The 21,150-nt window shown below is 39.7% G+C and overlaps 1 protein-coding gene across 3 annotated transcripts in view; it reads left to right on the forward strand.

Moving 5' to 3' along the window:
• The first annotated feature begins 1,426 nt into the window (after nt 1–1,426).
• HSDL2 (hydroxysteroid dehydrogenase like 2) overlaps nt 1,427–21,150 on the forward strand; it is a 74,868-nt gene continuing 55,144 nt past the window's right edge. For 2 of the 3 annotated variants that reach the window (XM_087716175.1, XM_087716174.1), the window contains exons 1-4: nt 1,427–1,622; nt 16,398–16,561; nt 19,450–19,548; nt 19,692–19,806. In XM_087716175.1, coding sequence (XP_087572301.1) covers nt 1,606–1,622; nt 16,398–16,561; nt 19,450–19,548; nt 19,692–19,806 — 395 coding nt within the window. In that variant the 5' untranslated portion in view covers nt 1,427–1,605. The remainder of the gene's footprint in view (nt 1,623–16,397; nt 16,562–19,449; nt 19,549–19,691; nt 19,807–21,150) is intronic. The other variant, XM_087716173.1, reaches the window with a different exon arrangement.

Consider the following 21,150-nt stretch of genomic DNA (forward strand, 5'->3'; position numbering starts at 1 on the left):
ACACTATTAAATGGAAAAGGGAGGAGGGAAGAAGGGGAAAACAGAAAAGAAAATATTAAACATATAAGTATATATTCAAGAACGAGATATAAGGAGTGGGGACATACCTAGGGTAGACTAGTGAAAGTAAGGGAATAAGAAATGATCCTTAATTATATCTGGGCTGACGGAAATACCATCCCAAGGAAATATAAACTGCGTTTTGAAATACATATCAACAATAATAGAAAAAGAAAGGGAGAGAGGAGAGAAAGAAAGGAAGACGGGGGAAAGAAGAAAGTGGTAAGGAGAGGAGGATGGAAGGGAAGAAAGAGAAGGAGAGAGGGTAGGAAGGGGAAGAGGAAGAGCAGGAGTAGGAGAAAGGTAAGGAAAGAAGGGAGGAGAAGAAGAGGAGAAAGGAAGAAAATAGAGAAGGGAGGGAGAAAAGAAAGGGAAAACAAGGTGTTACAAAAGGAGGAAGGGATGGTAAATAAAGCAACCCAAATTGTACATTATAACTTATTAAATGAAATAATAAATGCATAAGAATGATACATGTAAAGAATACTAATTATGTGAATGTATACTTAAAATGGTATGTAAGAGAATAAAAAAAAATTCTTTGGGAAAAAAATGAGTTTGTTTCCTGCCTAAGAACATGTTTCTCCATTTCTTATCCAAGGAAATATAATATTCTGCCTTTTCAATATTTCCCAGGATATTTCATTTTTCTCAGAAATGGGTGGGTTTTAACTTCTTACACTAGGATTACAAGTTTAAGGCAAAACTTGAAAAGGTGACACCCCCCCCCCCCCGTTTAGCTACTAAGTCTGTCACTTGTCATTGTGAAAGGTAGGTTTTTTTGTTAGTAACTAATTAATGGTTTGACGTTCTGACCTTTTTCTTTCAAACGAGAGGCCAAATTCATACCCTTGGCAAATCCAATCATAAGGAGTTTAGGTTCGTATTTATTTAGACAGGACACCACGTCCGCCACCCGCGATAAGACGCATTTGCCTTTAAGACTAAAGTTATAAACGACCCGTGGCTTCAAATGCTTGGTTTCACAACAAGCGTTTTGCATGTTTTCATTGATGAGATTCGCTCTTGGTGGAAAAAAAAAACAGTGACAGAAGCTCTAAGGAAAACCAGCCGCGGACGAAGAAAAAAAAATATTCTCGCCCGTTCTTCCCAACCGTTAAAGACGAAAAAGCGAGGTCCCCCCACAAAAAAAAACTACACAGACCAATCGCTTCAGTGAATCACGTGACTCGGACAGCCGGTGTTCCCGAGCGTTGCTTGCGGGAGCGGTTGCTAAGGACGCGCAGAATGAGGGGCTGAGTCAATGACGCAAGAGCGGGTTCCGGTGGGTGGGGTCAGTCTAAGGAAGCCTGGCGAGGGGCGGGGCTAAAGACGAGGCTTCTCTTTTCCGCGTGGCAAGCGAGAGGGGCGGGGTCGGAGGGATCGATTTCGATTGTTGCGCCCTTTTACTCTGGCTTGAAGGTTCTAAATCTAAGCAAGGGCAGGAATCTGAGCGGCCTTGCGAGGCACCAAGGCGCTGTCCCGTCCCACCCGGGCCTGAAATCTGCCCGGCGGTCCCCGCTTTAACTTTCGTCGGACCTGGCCATGCTGCCCAACACGGGGTAAGTTCGAGATCACGGATCAGGGGGCGGGTATCTTTCCTCTCTCTCTTGGGGACTTGCTTTGCCCGAGAGGGATCCTCGGGGGCTTCCCCATCATCTGGGTGAAAGTGGTTTCGCGGGGCTTGGGTGGTAAGGATAACAATCGGCCAAAGTGATCTACTTTTTTGTTACAATTTTGCTGAAATTCTCGACAGACACTTCATTAGAACCAACCAAATATCGGTGACACTTCGCGTTCTCCCGCGCAGGTGGGTCCGTGAAAGCTGATGTGGTTTGGTTAAAAAGAAATCCAAGAGTTTTGGTTTTGATGCAATAGCCTTAGTGCAGAGGTCTTCAAACTTGGCAACTTTAAGACTTGTGGACTTCAACTCCCAGCTGGCTGGAGAATTCTGGGAGTTGAAGTCTACAAGTCTTAAAGTTGCCAGGTTTGGGGACCTCTGGCCCAGTGTGCTACTCTTTATCTAGAAACCCTTACGGGGGTAGTTTAGACGACCCCCTGCTCCCGAATGCAAAAAGTCCAAATCGGTGAAACTTGTGTATTGTACTGAACTACTCAGCATCAAGCAAGATATGGAGAGCTTGAACTCTGTGGCTGGAAAAGCTTAAGTCCCAGCTGAGTTGGGTCAAGGCTGCTTAGACCTTTAGGATGACAAAACCTGTTCATTCCAAAACAGTATATCTTGGAATATCGACTGGCTAGTTATGTTGGAAACCTGTTAGCATTGCAGAGGAACTTTTAATCTGAGCTAGAACTACTGTCATATTCTAATGCACGCAAAGGTTTTTTGATTAAAAAAAAAAACCAAATCGCTTAAAGCAAACAGTTAAAATTGTTTGCATATAGGAATATAGTGAATGGGTGTAGTTCGTAAGAAAGGTCCTGAAGTGGCTGATTTGCATGGATTAATCAGGAAGATTTTAATCGGGATTGTTATGTTATTAGGTTGTATGCAGAATGGAGATCTATAATTGTTTTTGTCCAAATAAGTTTTCTGGGTTTCACAATGCATTTTAAAGGGTGGCTTGGTGAAACAGGTTTATGGAAGCAAAGCAGTCTTTGATATGTTAAAGCCTTTGTAATTTCTCGAAAGTTGAGAAGTGGCATAGTTCAAAATCTTTCTTCCATTGTTTCCACATATGTGCACTTTTCCCAACTGCTTTGTTTCACTGGTGATCCCAGTGAACAAGTGGCTTTCAAAGCAGCCATGTCATCCCTTCTGAAATGCTTTCCTCAAACATTTTCTACTACATTAATGATCTTTCTATTCAGTGTTTGAAAGATGAGGGTGGATTGAGCAGGGTGCACAGTTCTTGAGTCTTTCAGGGGCTGAATGCCTGCATAAGTGTAAGTGTTCTGTTAGTATGAACATATAGCTTTGTTGTTGGCACTTTACTCCTTGCCAAAAGTCTTTAGTAATCTTTGGGCAGGACTCTAAGATAAAGTAGGCCAACCTTTGTGAGCTAAGTGCTTATGAATTGTGAGGACATGTTGTGGGCGTTCCACATTATATGGAGACTCAAGGTTTCACAAATGGCCACTTTACCAGAAAACAGACAGATGAAGTTGCTCTCCTCATGAGCTCTAGTCTTTCAAATATGTTCTTTATTACTTCCGTTTACTTTCCTTTTGAGGAGCTGATAGTAATAAACTTCAGCCAGCCACCTAGGAGTCCTTCAGAGGCAGGATTCTGAATCCTTCAGAAGATTTGTAGGAGGGCATTTTGCATAGCAACATGTTAGCTCCCTACCTGAGCTACTAAGGTTTATGGAGGAGTTTCCCCAACTTATGGTTCTGGCTGGAGGACTTTAATCTGCTGTTCCTGGGTGCAGACTTGGAGACTGTTTAGGAGATGATGGCAAACATGGATATGAGTCAACTATCTTTAGCCAGATTCTGGCTAGGGAAAGGAGGGGGCGGGTTGCCACACACATAATGGGTCAACTTGCCACAGCGAACTTGGCTTTGGACCAACTCACCACGGCCAACTTGCTGCAGGACAATTCAGCAATTCAATTTAATTAAAAAATATTTTAATTTTGGTCATTCACATTTCATTTTGTTCCTCCTTTGTGGCATTCTTTCTTTATTGATTCCATACCACCTCTTCTTTGATATTAGCATAACTCTTGTTCTGTGGCAAATTATCCCGCATAGAGTTGGCCAAGGTGAATTTGGAGGATATTATTTGTCCCTTGTGAAAATATCGCTTCCCATTGGATTTGAAGTTTGCTGAGATTGTACACCACTGTAGAGAGGTGTCCATTCGATTTGTCCATGCCAGACATGCTACAGGGTTCCAGAAGAAGCTTGGAGTTATTACTGGGACAATTGAGACCTTACTCGCCACTTGGGTTGCATTGCACTTTAAGGATTCTGTGTACATTCATGCTTACCAGAGGAAAACAAACAGCAAAGGTCTTTCTTAGGCAACAAGGATACCTGTAGATAACTAGTCTATGATTCTGGTCAAAGTGATCCATACTCTTGGGGAGTGAAAGTTTTGGGGAAAACTTAGGGGCCATCATGAGGATTATTCTAGGCGTCTCTCATATAAAATCACTTGGATTTGTACAGAGTTGGACTGAAGTGCCTGAAATGAGGACTTGCCAGTTATCTGAGAGGAGTTTGAATGAGTTAGTCCTGATAAAATGGACCGCAGAGTATCAGTGTTTTAGATCCCTGTCCTTTCTGCTTATTTAAAGCCTCATGTAATGGACTGTGAAAATAGCCTTAAGATGTAGGAACTTGCATATATCTTCTCAGCTGAGTCCGTCAGCAGAGCAGATTGCCGCGCCTCAGCTGTTTTCCTCCCCAGCAGTAATGCAGAAGGTACTTTTTCTCAAAACTACGCATGGGCATGAAGCAAAGCGCACGATCACTGAACCGGTTGTTAAACTGGCAGGATCCCACCAACGCATACCTTCTCCAAATAAAAGAAATCCGGGTAATTAATCTCTACTGCTCTTTATTATCATTCATGGCTGGATGCCTTGAGTAAAATGAAACTAAAAGAAATATTTTTAAAAAACTTATTTATCTTGTTGATTTTTTTTTTGAAAGTTTTTGAGAAAAAAAGGCTTTTACCAATATTTACCTTCCCTCCCACATCCTAACCCAACCTCCCCAAACCTTCCCCCCCTCCCCCCCCGACTTCCCAGAACAAATACAGGGTATAAATCTTTAACAAAGGTGTTCTAAAATAAACTTTAAAAAAAAGTTAGTATCATCTTTCATTTGAGCTTTAACTCCTCTTTTGTTAGGCTAACTCTAAACAGATTATATCATTCCTTGCTTCTTCAGTCATAAACTATCTGGAATTTCTTAGTCCCATATTTCTTTTGAATATAGTCAATCCATCTTCTCCACTCCAGTTTATATTTCTCATTTGAGTGGTCTTTGAGATATTTTAGCCATCTCTGCTAAGTTTGTAACTTTTAATGTCCATTCTTGAATAGTAGGCAAATCTTCTTTCTTCCAGTATTGCGCCACCAACAGTCTTGCTGCCGTTATTAAATGCAAAATCAAGTTAGTCTCTATAACAGTACAATCAGTAGTTATACCTAACAGGAATAACTGAGGGGTAAACTTTATCCTTTTTTTAAGAACATTTTGCATAATCCACCATATTTTTATCCAAAATGCTTTAACCTTTTTACAAATCCACCATATATGGTAATATGTAGCATCAACACAATCACATCTCCAGCATTTAGGTTGTAAATTCGGATACATACAGGCCAGTTTTAAAGGATCTAAATGCCATCTATAAAACATCTTATAAAAATTCTCTCTCAAATTTTGGGCTTGTGTAAATTTCTTACCCATATATTTTCCCATGTATTCAACATTATTGGTTCTTCAAAATTTTGTGCCCACTTTATCATACAGTCTTTGACTAATTCTGTTTCCGAACCCATTTCTATTAATACATTGTATAGTCTTTTTATATGCATTTGACTTTGATCCCTAATTTGTTTTAGTAAATTATCCTCATTTTGCGTAAAACCCATTTTTTGATCTTTTTTCCATCTGGCCTGTAGAGAGCCAAGGTGGCGCAGTGGTTAAATGCAGCACTGCAGGCTACTGCTAGATCAGCAGGTCAGCGGTTCAAATCTCACCGGCTCAGGGTTGACTCAGCCTTCCATCCTTCCGAGGTGGGTAAAATGAGGACCCAGATTGTTGGGGGCAATATGCTGACTCTCTGTAAACCGCTTAGAGAGGCCTGAAAGGCCTATGAAGCGGTATATAAGTCTACTGCTACTGCTATTGCCCATATTGAAACCATGTTTGAATTACTTTTTCCTCTTTTAGTACATTCAAGGGTTTTAGTTGTAATACACCTCTTTCTAAAGTGAGAAGCTGTCTGTATGTGGTTACATCCTGTTTTTGTACTATATTTATGTTCTCTATTGCATGTCTGGGAATTGCCCACATAGGTATCTTATCGTTTAGTTTATGTTGATATTTTTTCCAGACCAGCAATAGAGCATTCCTTAAAATATGACTTTTAAAATTCTTATTCACCTTCTTGTCATATAACAGATAAGCATGCCAACCATATACCAAATCATACCCTTCAATATTAAGTATTCTATCATCTGTTGAGTTAATCCAATCACTGATTACTGATAAAACTACTGCTTCATAATATAGTTTTAGATTTGGCAATTTCAAACCTCCTCTCTCACATACATCTTGCATAATTTCAAGTTTTATTCTCGGCTTCTTCCCTGCCCACACAAATTTGTTAATACCCTTCTGCCATTCTAGCAAGTTTGCATCTTTTTTAAGTATTGGTATCATTTGAAAAAGAAATAGAAATTTAGGCAAGACATTCATTTTCACTGCTGCTATTCTTCCCAACAAGGATAATTGTAATTTTTGCCAATTTTTCATCTCTGTCTGTATACTATGCCATAGTGGCTCATAATTATACTTATATAGTTTCCCGTTTGAAGTTGAGATGTAGACTCCTAAATATTTGACCTTTTTAACTATTTCACATCCTGCCATTTTTTCTAAGTCTTCCCTTTGATTAGTGTTCATGTTTTTAACTAGCATCTTTTTTTTATTATTTATTAAATATTTTTTAATTTTAGTTTGAAACGGGTACAGCATCTTTCTTAATATATCAATCAATTACAGATAAGTTTTGGTACATCTCCTCCACAATCAACCAACATAGCTCATATTAACTCAAGCATTATTATATATCCATTTTCATTTAACTGTAATTATTATTTAGGAGTATTGGTAGGAGTAGTAATCTTGAACAATACCTACCCACACCGATGGGAGGGGAGGGAAAAAAAAAAGGAAAAAAGAAAAAAGGACAAATAGAAATTAAAAATTAAAATAAAAGATAGTAGATAATACAAAAAAAGACAAAAACGACAATCAGGAAAACAAAACAAAAACACAGGTGTCTATTATGAAAAAAAAGAAGTATATCAACTGGTTACAACATGTTTTGGTGCTTCTCTTCCGTTAATTCATATTAATTCAGATATCTTAACTCGAATATTTACCATATCAACATCATTATACCTCCAGTTTTAATTATTATGGTTATTTAAACATCCTTCATCCTTAGCTATGCTAAAGAATTAGTCCATAACACATGCTGGCAATTCATTTACTTATTTGTAAAGTCCTCTATTGTCATCAAATCCTCATATCCTATTTTAGCTAAGCATCCATAATATTCAATTATATCATATATCATAACATTTTCCCAGTATTGGTTAACATTTGATTGTATGAATTTTATTTAGTTTTTTAATAGTGCTAATTATTATAGTTAATACTCTTTATGTATAATCTAAAAGTGTTTTCTCATATCCAATTGTTAGTTATCATATCAACTCCACATTATATACATTACTATCAATATCAATTATTATTCAGCAATAGCTGTTACAAGAAAAAGCAATTAGGTTTAACTAGTTTTCAATTGTATTCATCAATCTATCAGCCAGTTCCAAATTATATATATTGCTATCCATATCAGTCATTATTCAGCTATATCTATTACAAATTGAAGTAATCCGATTTAGCTAATTTTAGGTTATATTATCCCATCTGTCAGCCTGTGTCCCACCAACAACGAGATTTCCTCAGTCCAGTAGCCATTCGTTGGATAAATTTACCAAATGTTTCCATAAGCAAATCCAAACAAAAATATTTCGGCACCTTTGGGTTCTGAATGTCGGTGATGAAATAATAATGTTGTCCTAGGCTTATAAAATTTCCCAAATTAACTTTAATTCTCAAGGGTGGATTTTCCATTCCTCCTGCACTCTGACTCTTTAAATGACTCCTTTCTTCCTCTGAGATAGACCAGACACCATTTCTCACATTTTCCATTTGTGTTTCAGGAACATTTAAGCATTCAACGATCTCAGTTTTAACTTCATATTTTAGAATCAGTTGATCCAGGGTTCTTTCCAGTTTTTGGTACGAATCAAAGAATCCTCTACACGCAGAGAAAAGAGCCTGAAATGAAATCTTAGAGGTATTTTGGGACGCCATGATGTGTCGTAGTTAAGAATTAGAAGCTCTCTTTTTTTTCCCCACAGGCTTCGAAGCACTTTTTTTTTTAGTCTCTTACAGGCTGTCAATCTTATCTAGTTGTAAACCGAACTAGGTAGTAAAGTAATAAAAATGTCGAATTGTGACGGGCTAATTAGTAGGAAATGAGTTTTACGATCCACTTAGGGAGATTCAGAGGGGGGAGGATGTCGCGGGGTTTCTTGAAGCATTTAAGAAGTAAAGTAACCACCAGTCATAAATCCATTAGAAGAAGCCAATTCGCCGCTAAATCTTCCTGTTTTTTGGTTTCAATTAGCTTAATTTTTTAACACGAACAGTCTCTCTTGGATAATAAAATCAGCTTACCAGATGACATCACTTCTTCCATTCTTAGGGGCAACCTGCAGTTTCAGTTAGCACGCAGCTAATCCAAAAAGGAATTGGCACGAGGAGTTAATACCCCCCCCCCAGAGATTTGCGGGTATCTCTGGGGTCCTGGGTCCCTCCCCACCTTCACTGTCGTCTCCGGGACAGCTAGAGTTCAAAGAACCCGTCCAAAAATCCTTTGGTATAGAGGAATTTCAGGAGTAGCCTGAAACTCCATCTTCTCACTGCTAAGCCCCGCCTTCTTCCCCAAGCTAGAGCTGATTTTAAAAGGCATTAAGATGGTAATACAAAGAGAACTAGCATCTTTGTTTTTCCTAGGTTTATTTTAAATCCAGATACTTGGCCATGTTTATTAATCATATTCATTAAAAACTTCATAGATTTCTCTGGTTGAGTTAATGTTATAACCAAATCATCCGCAAATGCACGTAGTCTATATTCTTGATGCCTGATCTTGATTCCCTGTAAATCATCTGACCCCCGTATTTTATTCAACAATAATTCCAGACTTATAATAAACAATAATGGCGATAGGGGGCAACCCTGTCTCGTGCCTTTCTTGATTTTAAATGGGTCTGTTAAACTTCCATTGACTATAATTTGTGCTGTTTGTTCCTGATATATTGCTTTAATTGATTGTAAAAAATACTCTCCTATTTGCATCTTTTGCAGTGTTTTCATTAAACATTACCAAATCACTCGATGAAAGGCTTTCTTGGCATCTAAGAATATAAGTGCTGCAGGGGTTTGATTATTCTTTCCTAAGTATTCCAGTATATTAACAATTTGTCTTACATTACTTCTCATTTGTCTCCCTTGTATAAAACTGGTTTGATCATTATGAATCAATTACTGAATAACCAACATTAACCTATTCGCTAATATTTTTGTAAAAATTTTATAATCTATATTAAGTAATGATATAGGTCTGTAATTTTTTGGTTGACTAAGATCTTGATCTTCTTTAGGTATCAGGGATATGAAAGCTGTCTTCCAAGATGGGGGTACCTTCCCTTCCATTTGGATTTTATTAAATAATTCCTTAAGGGATTCCATCATTTCTAATGGTAAATTTTTGTAATAAGCCGCTGTCAAACCATCTGTACCCAGTGCTTTCCCTGCCTTTAGCTGTTTAATTACCTGGAGGATTTCCCCCGAGGTTATTGGTTGAGTCAATCTTTCCCTCTGCTCGTCCTTAACTATAGGTATTTTTTCTTTGTCCAGGTATCTATCTATATCAAGACCTTGTATTTTGTCACTCGTGTACAATCCTGTAAAAAATTCACGAAAGGCCTTTTGAATCTCATCCTGTTGATACACTTCTTTCCCTTTGTAATGTATTTTCGATATATTGCAAGATTTCTGTTTCTTCCTAGTCAAATATGCTAACCATCTACCAGGTTTATTTGCGTTTCAGAAAGTATTATGTTTTGCATATAACAAATTAGTAGCTACCTGGTCTGACATCAGCATATTAAATTGCGCTCGTAATAAGGTAATTGCTTCTTTAATCTTCTAATCTCCTGGGTTTAATATTAGCTCATGTTCTCTCTTCCTAATCTCTTCCTCTAGTTCATTTCTTTTCCCCCCTGTTTACGTCTATGTAACCTATTTAAATTTATTAGCACTCCTCGCATGTACGCTTTACTTGCATCCCAAACCATTTCCATAGATGTGCCCTTATTCATATTAAAAACAAAATATTCTCTCAACAATTTTTTACATTCATTGACATTTTCCTCATATCTAAATAAATTTTCATTTACTCTCCAAGTCCTTCTAGCTTCCTTCCCAAATTCCAACTCCATCCAAACCGGATTGTGATCTGTTAAAGCTCTGGAACATATCTTCGTCTTCTTCACCCTAGAAAGCAAATAATTTGTTGTTAATATAAAGTCAATCCTGGAAAAAGATTGATGTCTATCAGAGAAAAATGTAAAATCCTGTTCTTTTTCATTCCTTTCTTGCCAGATGTCTCTTAGCTCCATATCGTCCATCATATCAAAAAAAGACTTAGGTAATTTCGCTCGCATTTTGATATTTTGCAGGAGACCCTTCTTGTCTTTCTTGGTATCCAATCACCCATTAATATGCAAGATCTATAATCCCACTGTATTAACTTAGTATGGAGCGTTTTGTAGAATTTGTCTTGTTGATTGGCAGCATATATTCCCATTAAAAGCATCTTTTTCCCTTCTAATGCCAGTTCTATTGCAATATATCTTCCTTGGGAATCTGCTTCAATTAATTCAGCTTTCATGTCCTTTCTTAAGTAAATAACTATACCATTTTTCTTCTCTGGGGCGGAGGCTACAAAGTGTTGTCCAAGTCTTGTATTGATCAAATATTTCTGGTCAGTTAATCTGATATGTGTCTCTTGCAAGCAAATTATATCATTCTTAAATGTTTCAAATAATGATTTATTTTCTTCCTTTTCTGTGGAGAATTTAAGCCATTAACGTTCCAGGTTAAGAACTTAGTTGTCATCTTTAGCTCCCTGAATCTTTTTAAGAGCCATCTGAAAATCCTGTAGTTTGGCTTTCAGCCTGGCTCCTCCCACTGCTTCTGAGATAAAACCTGTGAGTTCTTGAACCGTTGCATGTGTTTGTTGCAAAGCTTGTTGCTTTTTTTAACTCTTGTTCCATACGCCTGGTGATCACGCAGGTTTGTCTTTGCTCCTTCACTCCTTGTAGTTCTGAGAGAGGAAGTTGATCCAGCCTTAATGATCCATGGGTATCTTGCTGTCTGTCCTGTCCTTCTTGTTCTCTTTCTCTTGGTCCTGGAGGGGGAGGATGTCCAGCCTTCAGTATATTATTATAAAAATCTTAAGCCTTCCATACTGAGTTAAGACGATATCTTTGTCCCTGGTAATTAACAGCTAGTCCAGCTGGGGCTTTCCATCTGAACTGTAACTGATAGTTTTTGAGCTCATCCACTAAAAAGGCATAATCTTTCCTTGATCTCAACATTTTGGGTGGTATTTCCTTCAAAACAATCACCTCCTGACCCCCAATTTGCAACTTGGTTTTATAAAACTCTTGCAATATCAAATTCCTCATATCTCTCGTGGCAAAATACACCACAATGTCCCTTGGAAGTTGTTTTTGTCTGGCAAGCCAGGAATTAACACAATATATCTTGTCAATCTGCCAGTCGAAATCCCCTCCTAGCCTTCCCATCAATTGATTCTATAGCTTCTGAGAAGATCTGCTTCAAATTTTCTTGGTTGTTCTCTTTAAGGCCCCTTATCCTTAAAGCAAATTCCATCTGCCTATACTGCAATATTATAATTTCATTTTCTGCATCATCAGTCTTGCGTTGGACCACATCCATTTTCATTACCAGGTTAATATTGGAATCACTAAGATCTTCCAATTTATCTTCGATTCCTGATACATAACAAGATAAGCATTTAAAAGTCTCCAAAATATCATCTCTAATTTTTTGATTACGAATCTGGACCAAATTCATAAGTTCTTCTGACAATTCCTTAAGAGCAACAGAGATATTTTCCTGTATTTTAATTTCCATTGCAGCTGCATGATTTTTTAAAGCCACAGTTAATGCCTCACTTAATTCTTTTTGCAATATTTCTTGAATCAGAGGTTCCCGGGCAGGAGTAGAGGGGGTTGGGAAGGGAGTAATGACTGTAATTTAGATGCCGGAGCAGGTGAACTGCCAGCGCTGGAGGCGATTTTTTGCTTAGAGGCCATATCTCATTTAGTCTTCTCCACCCAGCTACTAAGTCCAGGCAAGCCGCTTGTTCCAGTATTAACTATGTAGTTTAGTGATAAATCACTGATTTAATGATCTTTAGATGGTCTAATCTCCGTGAAAGTCTGTAACATCACACAATGACCACGCCTACAAAGCTGTTCGGCGCCATCTTTATGTCTTTCTGCCAGGTAATTACACAGAAGGATTTTTTTTTAAAAAAAATGGAGTTAAAAACTGATATATACAATTAGAAGTTCTCCAGTATCTGTCTGCCCGTGTTGGAATCAATTATAAATCAATCCTTGAGCTGAGGGTGAACATATGCCTTCGTTCTGCAAAAAGGCAGAAAAAGTCCTTGGCGCGGAGAATTCACTGAGTTCTAGGGTGGCTCACACCTTCCACCCCCAGATTTATGTTCTGGGGGTGGGGTTGAATGGAGCACTACCCAAACAGAGCTTTGATTTGATATGATTTGATTTTATTGCATTTATATGCCGCCCTATTCCCGGAGGGACTCAGGGCGGCTAACAAATCAAAGGGAGAGAATACAGACAAGGGGAAAGACAACAAACAAGCAACTACAAAAAGAATTTAAAAACAATCAACAGCCATACAGTTCGAGCGGGGACGGGAACTCGTCAACCCCAGGCCAGTTTTAAGGGCTTTGCGGAAGGCCTGAAGGGTGGTGAGGGTCCGAATCTTCACGGGGAGCTCGTTCCAGAGGGCCGGAGCAGCCACAGAGAAGGTCCTCCTCCGGGTCGTAGCCAATCGGCATTGGCCGGTAGATGGGATTCGGAGGAGGCCTACTCTGTGGGATCTTATAGGTCTGTTGGAGGTAATTGGCAGCAGGCGGTCTCTCAAGTACCCAGGTCCAATACCATGAAGGGCTTTATAAGTGACGACTAGCACCTTAAAGCGTATCTGGAGACCAATGGGCAGCCAGTGCAGCTCGCGGAGGATAGGTGTAACGTGGGTGTACCGGGGTGCACCCACAATCGCTCGCGCGGCTGCATTCTGGACAAGCTGAAGTCTCCGAATGCTCTTCAGGGGCTGCCCCATGTAGAGTGCATTGCAGTAGTCCAGTCTTGAGGTCACAAGGGCATGAGTGACTGTTGCGAGTGCCTCCCGGTTCAGGTAGGGACGCAACTGGTGCACCAGGCGAACCTGGGCAAATGCCCCCCTGGTCACAGCCGACAAATGGTGTTCTAAAGTCAGCTGTGGGTCCAGGAGGACTCCCAAATTGCAAACCCTGTCTGAGGGGCGTACAATTTCACCCCCCAGCCTGAGAGATGGAATATCTGGCCAATTGTTGGGAGGAAAACACAAAAGCCACTCGGTCTTGTCTGGATTGAGTGCAAGCTTGTTTACCCCCATCCAGACCCTAACAGCCTCCAGGCACTGACACATCACGTCAACCGCTTCACTGAGTTGGCACGGGGCGGACAGATACAACTGGGTATCGTCCGCATACTGGTGATATTTTATCCCGTGCCGTCGAATGATCTCACCCAGCGGCTTCATGTAGATGTTAAACAGGAGGGGGGACAGGACCGCACCCTGCGGCACCCCACACTTAAGGGGCCTAGGGGTCGATCTCTGCCCTCCAACCAACACCGACTGCGACCTGTCTGAGAGGTAGGAGGAGAACCACCGAAGAACGGTGCCTCCCACCTCCACCTCACACAACCGTCACTGAAGGATACCATGGTCGATGGTATCAAAGGCCGCTGAGAGGTCAAGGAGCACTAGGACGGAGGCATGACCCCCATCCCTGGCTCTCCAGAGATCATCGGTCAGCGTGACCAAAGCAGTTTCCGTGCTGTAGCCAGGCCTGAATCCAGACTGAAAGGAGTCTAGATAATCGTTTTCATCCAAGGACCGCCAGAGTTGAGAGGCTTCTCACCTCTCCTCCTATGCCCGAAGGAGAGGTAATCAAACTGTCAAACAGTTGATGGATGCTGTTTAGACAGCTTAACGCAGCCAAAGGTCCGGAGCTGTTGAAAAAAACAACTCCCCACAGACACCGTCCAAACCGGAAGCCGCATCTTGTTGAATTTTGTTGCAATTTTATTGCATAGGCACTAAAGTAAAATTACTTGTTAAGTCTTGTTAATAAGTCTCTAAAAAGCCTTCTTAAATAAAGAAACTGTTCAAATAGTTGAGAGAAACCCTTCTGAAATCTATGGACAGAAAAAATAGTCATTCCCCCCCCCCTTTTTTTAAAGTTATATGGTAATAGGTACTGTTTTGGAAAAATCCTGTATAATGCACATATGGTCCATCCAGTATTTTTCAGAAATGAGTAGTTCAGGGAGTCAATCAAGCTTTGCATTTCTTTGAATTCATAACTCCAGGTACTGGAGCTTTGATATATTGTTCCCAGGCTAGAACTTATTCGTAGCCGTCCAATAATTTTATCTTTTGTTTATGGGAGTTAATGGAGAACACTGAGATAGCATTCCTTTTGAACACTATGAATGTCTTCTGTGCAAGTTCTGTTTCAGTTTGTGCTCATCTCTTCCTTCCATTGATAGGGACTTCTTGGTTTTAGTTAAAGTTGTAGAGTTAGGTTACTCTTAAGAACTTATTCTTAGAGTTAGGGTTGTTTTTAATGATGGTTTCTTTAAGTTTTCCTCTTCAACATAGTAGCAGCAATAGCCATTAGCCATATACCATTTTACAGTGTTTTACAGCCCTCTCTATGTGGCTTACAGAGCCAGTATATTGCCCCCAACAATCTGGGTCCTCATTTTACCGACTTCAGAAGGATGGAAGGCTCAGCCAACCTTGAGCAAGTCAGGATTGAACTCCTAGCTGTGAGAATGCAGAATTAGCCTGCAAGACTGCATTCTAACCACTGTGCCACCGTGGTTCATGGTGTCACGTCGATGTCAACTTTTAGTGACCACACAGATAGTTTTTCTCTATGATTTTATAGAAAACTGTATTTTAACTTGCAGTATCTTAAATGTATCCTATAGTGTTGGTATAGTCTTTTTTTTAACGATTAAAACGGTTATTACCATCCATACCATCCATCCGGCTAACCCTGGGAGAAAGTTAACTTAGGACTTGGCAGAACCTATCTTTGAATAAATGAAGATTTGAAGAGAGCACAGCCCTAATATCTGCCTGATATCTGCCTGTCCAGAATGTTTCAAGCATCCTATTGAATTTAATCAATAGAAAGTTAGAAGGTTCCTCCCCCTGCCCCATTCAGAACACAGACATCTGTGAGCTACTGGTGTATTTGGGGTGGGAAAAGCAGAAATGAAGACTGGGCCTACATTTGGTGAAAATTGAAGATACTGGGTGGAGGTGCAAATGAGAAGCAGATTCATTTGAAGATTAATTTTCAATCCTAGAGCTTTTTGGTATTTGGCTTCTAGCAGTGCATATGTGCACTCATGCTCATTATTCTTGGTACTATTTCTAAGACCTCAAGCAGTTCCTATGTTCCTTGGGTTTAGGATTGAATCAAAGATCTCCTGAAGTCTAAGAATTTGATAATATATTCTGCATGCAAAAGGTCTCAGATCCAATTTTTAATATTGCTAAGTAGGATTGGGAAAAGCCCTATGTAAAAACTAGGAGAGCAGATGACAGTCAAAGTACACAGAGCTGAATTAGATGGCCCAGTGACAAAACTATAAGGTTGCTCTAGTTGCATAAGTATTGTATTGATATAACTCTTAAAAATATATTGTGATGAGTTTGAATGAGCAAGAAAAACAGTTCTTGCTGATCTTTATCTGGAGAAATTAGTGTATTGTCCTGGAAAAGTTACTGAAAATTACACTATTAGTATTCTTTGCCATGCAGTTAATGATAAAATCTAAGAAAATATGCATATTTACCCAATACATGCAATACATGCGTTTATTGGCTGGATGTCCTTCCTGACACCTATGCGGAGTTCATAGATATATAATACAACATTATTTTTGTAAAATATTGCCAGTCACTGGATTTGAATCTAGTTGCAAATTTTAAATTTACAGATATGTAGCAATTTGAAACAATTGTGATTCAAGATTCTCTATTTTTCTAATGTTTAAATGTATTTTTTCTGCAGGCATGGATGCATCCTTCTTTCATTCCTGGTTTTCTAATTTTCTTTCTTTCTTTCTTTTTTTTAGGAAGTTGGCTGGATGCACTCTCTTTATAACAGGTGCAAGCCGTGGCATTGGAAAAGCAATTGCCTTGAAAGCAGCAAGGGATGGAGCAAATGTTGTTATAGCTGCTAAGACGGGAGTACCACAACGCACACTCCCAGGAACAATCTATACTGCTGCAGAAGAAAGTAAGCCTTGAGAAAGAGACATGGGTGATCTGAGTTCCACTATTTGCTATAACCTTCAAATCATTTGGGAACTTGATCCTTCAACTCAATTGACCAATTATATTGCTGCCTCAAGGGGCATTTTCACTTTTATTCTTCTGCTTAAATCAACCAAGAAAGAAAGAAAAAGAAAAAATAACATGGACCAGAAAAAAGTGATGGTGATAGAAATTCCATTGCTAAGTGACAGTAGGGTTAGGTAGGGGTATGAAAAGCTGGAGAACTAACAGGGCCTGAAGAAGAAATTCAAGAGGATATGTAAAGTCATGGGTAAAGTGATACTAGTGAGGCTAGGAGTGCCCTAGGTGGCTCCAACAGATCCCAGGGCTGCCATCAGAGCTCTCTGTCTAGAAGAGTGCAATAATATGAATAGCTAAGATGTAGATTAACAGAGTTGGAAGGGACCTTGTAGGACATCCAGTCCACCCCCACCCCCCACACACAAGCAGACCCTATACTATTTCTGACAGATGGCAATCCAGTCTCTTCTTGAAAGCTTCCAGTGATGAAGCTCCCACAACTTCTGAAGGCAAGCTCTTCCATTGGTTGATTGTTTTCACTGTCACAAAATTTCTCTTTATTTCCAGATTGAATCTCTTCTTGTTCAGTTTCCATCCATTATTCCTGATCTTCAGGTGTTTTGGAAAATAGCTTGACCCCTTCCTCTCTGTGGCAGCTCCTCAAATATTCGAACACTGCTATCGTATGTCCCCTGGTCCTTCTCTTCCCTAGACTAGCCATATCCAGTTCCTGCAACCATTCATCGTATGTTTTAGCTTCCAGTCCCCTAATCATCCTGGTTGCTCTTTTTTGTACTCTTTCTAGACTCTCAACATTTTTTATAGCATGGTATTTTATAGATACTAACACAGGATCCTCAAACTTCCAGGCTTCTGGTAGAGGACTTGAGATTGAGGAAGACACATAGCCCCATAGCGGTGAGAAGCATTTCTTCTTCTTCTAATGAAGAATGAGCAGAGATACTGAATAAAATTTAATTAAAGAACTCTTTTGCTGGGTATAAGATAACGTAGCATGCATATTTCATAAAATCCAAACAAAAGTGGAAGCCTATGTTTACCATACAGAGTCTGGAAAGAATGATATCCTAGTCAAGCAAAATGAGAAGTTGCTCCGAGCAAGAGCTTTTAACACCAGGTCACAAAACTTGTGTACCTTCTCTCTTAGGCCTGAGGGCTGTCAAGTACAAGGAATAAGGGAAACCAATGTGCTTCCACCAGTCCCCCAAATCTGAATGAAAACAGGCTAAAGGGATCAGAGAACGCAAACATAAGCCAAGCTACAAGAAACCAGAGATCACAAATATTAGGAAAAAAGATAAAGAGCTCATGCTTTACAAATAAAGGAAGCAGTTAGCAAAGATAGAAGCTTTTAAGATAAGCTAAGAAAGTAAACACAAAACAAGGTCACTGAGCAGCAACAGGACCATCTCGAGATTACATGTTGTCAGGAAGAAAGCAAACAGTGATGTTCATCAATAAGTGGATCATCGCTCAGGTTTCGCAAACCAGGAATTTCCAATTTCAGTACCGGAATTCAGCTGACCTCAGAGGAGTGTTTTGTGAGGAAACGGTCCATGTGAGTTGCCAGAGGAAAGATCAAGTACATATATCATCAGCACCCAAATCCTGCATACAAATCTTTTAGTCTAAAAAGAAAAATAAAGCATTAGTCCTATAGGCCAGGGCTATTAGGGGACTTAAACTGGGCTGGGGAAATGGCCAGCAAGGGTGCGTGCACACATGCTTGCATGAGCAGCGGGCAAGCATGTACATTCCATTTGTGTCAGCGGCAGGCGTGGGTGCACACCACTTTGTAAAAATGGAGTCCTGTGTGCTCTTGGCAGCTGTGTGTGCATGCAAAATCATTCCCTCTATCCCCCTCTCCCGCCAGTCCATAAACCCAGAAACATTGGGGAACTCTGCTGTAAACCAAATACAAAATTGGAAGGGCATTTTTCAAGAAATATTGTGTTGAGATGTATCTAGGGTGATTGAAATCTCTAAACTATTTGCAGTACACCTAGAGCAAGAAGTTTTGATGTTTAAACTCTTGCCTATGTTTTTAACTATGTAGTCCAAGAAAGTTTAAGTATTTTCATTTTAAAGCTACTTTATTGTAAAACAGAGACACTATTCTCTATTGAGATTGATTCTGAGAAACCTATAACTTCTTTCATTAGCAACAAAAATAGGTATTAATTTGACAGTTTGATAATTGTATGGCACCACTGGACTTTAACACATCAAGGCCCACAAGCAGAGCTTTGGGTTTAAAAATTCCCACTTCATCATTGAATCTGTAAATAGATAGGAGGTTACTCCCTTCTTCTGCCACCTCCCACCTTTTGTCTTGGATATATTTCATTTGTTTATTATATTTTTAATTTTCTAAAAAAATAGAGTTCTCTGGATAGATTAACAAATAATTTCAAACAGACAAACATCAGTAAACCAATCAATTTCACAAGAGAAAAGCATAATGATACATATAAATATAGATAAGTCGTAGTTTGTTGACTTGTTTCCTGTCGTATATAAAGTTAACTACTGTTTAATATTTGGAACTTGCATTAAACTGTAGTTAATCTAAAAAGGAGGAAGTAAAAGGAAAAGCACTGAAATCATGATTTATGGCAGTTGAATCTCTTAAGAATTCTGTCATCTCAGAGCTGAATTTTAAATGGTTCCAAATTTGGGGTGTAACATTAAACTCTAGAGAGCTTGATGACTTTTTTTCTTTTAAAATGCAATTAAATTAACATTTTTTACAGCAGACTTATTTTTAAAAAGTTGACTGACTATATATATATATTGATTTCTCATCAGTTGAAGCAGCTGGAGGAAAGGCTTTACCTTGTATTGTTAATGTAAGGGAAGAAGATCAAATTGCAGATGCAGTGGTCCTAGCTGTTCAGAAATTTGGAGGTAACGGCTTGCGTTCAGTCCTGAAGTATATACTAAATGTACACGTTTATTAAAAGCTATTTAAACAATAAACCCCCCACGGACAAATTGCTAGATTGAAAGATGAATTTTCAGAAATTAACGTGACTTGTTTTTAAAACTAGGAATTGATGTCCTTGTGAACAATGCAAGTGCTATTTCTTTAACGGGCACGCTGGAGACACCTACGAAAAAAGTGGATCTTATGATGAGTGCTAACACAAGGGGGACTTACCTTACGTAAGTGATCGCAGATGATGCATCTTTTGATGTATTTAGATTTATGTACCACTCCCATTTTTTTTTTAAAAGCCCCTGCATTTAAATGAGAGACATTATAGATGAAGCATGTTTCTGATTGATGAAAGTTGCTCCCTAGAGTCTGTTTCACTTTTTGGTTAGAAAGAATCTGAATTAAATAAATGGATTGAGAAACTAGGAAGGGCTAGGATGGGTGTTGGCAACCCACAGCCCCAGAGCCGTGTGTGGCTCTTTGACTCCTTTCCTGTGACTCCTTGCTGACCCAATCATGCGACCAGCACTCCACCCCGAGAAGGTGCAAGCCTCTCCGCAGAGCCACACGGCTGAAACACCCCTAATGTTTTCTTTGCACTGCCCGTGACTGGCTGCTTTTTGCGATTCCGCGTCCATCAAGACAGCTCAGCGCCACCATGGTTCCCTTTGTGTCGGCTCAGGAAGGAGGGGAACGGGGAGCAGCAGTTGCCGCCGGATGCAGGGTGGGAAGAGCTGTGGCTCTCCTGCGCAGCGTGGCTCTCCTGCACTGGGCAAGGCAGCCGGCTACTCACCTCACTGAGCAGTGGTGGCAGCAGTAGGAGGAATCACCATCCCTGTCGCTGCTGTGATCCCAGCCCAGGAGGATATCCTGCTTGTCTGTGTGCACACGCATGCACACGAGAAAGAGATGAGAGAAAGAAAAGGGGAGAAAAAGAGAGAAAGGGAGAAAGAAATGAGAAAATGATGGAGGGAGAGAATGAGAGAGAGGAAAGAGAGAAACAAATGAGACAGAAGGGGAGAGAGAGGGAGAGAGAAATGATAGAGCTGGAGAGAGAGAATGAGAGGGAAAAGAGCAGGAAACAAATGAGAGAAGGGGAGAGAAAGAGGAAAAAGATAAAAACAAATGAGAGGGAGAGAGAGAGAAAGGAAGAAGGAGGAAAATGAGATAGAGCTGGAGGGAGAAAATGAAAGAGGGAAAAGAGGGAAACAAAAGAGAGGGAGAGAGAGTCCTTGACTTACAACAGTTCATTTAGTGACCGTTCAAAGTTACAGTAGCACTGAAAAAAGTGACATGACCATTTTTCACACTTACAACCATTGAAGTATCCCCATAGTCACCTACTCAAAATTCAGATGGTTGGCAACTGGTTCATATTTATGATGGTTGCAGTGTCCTGGAGTCCTGCAATCACCTTTTGTGACTTTCTGACTAGCAAAGTCAATAGAGAAGCCAGATTCACTTAACAATCATGTTACTAACTTAACAACCACAGTGATTCACTTACCGATGATAGCAAGAAAAGTCAAAATGGGGCAAAATTCACTTAACAACTGTCTTACTTAGTAATA

This window comes from Thamnophis sirtalis, unplaced genomic scaffold (genome assembly GCF_051295495.1).
Source record: "Thamnophis sirtalis isolate CommonGarterSnake01/CBP01778 unplaced genomic scaffold, rThaSir2_p1.2 scaffold_5, whole genome shotgun sequence".
Classification (NCBI taxonomy): Eukaryota; Metazoa; Chordata; class Lepidosauria; order Squamata; family Natricidae; genus Thamnophis; species Thamnophis sirtalis.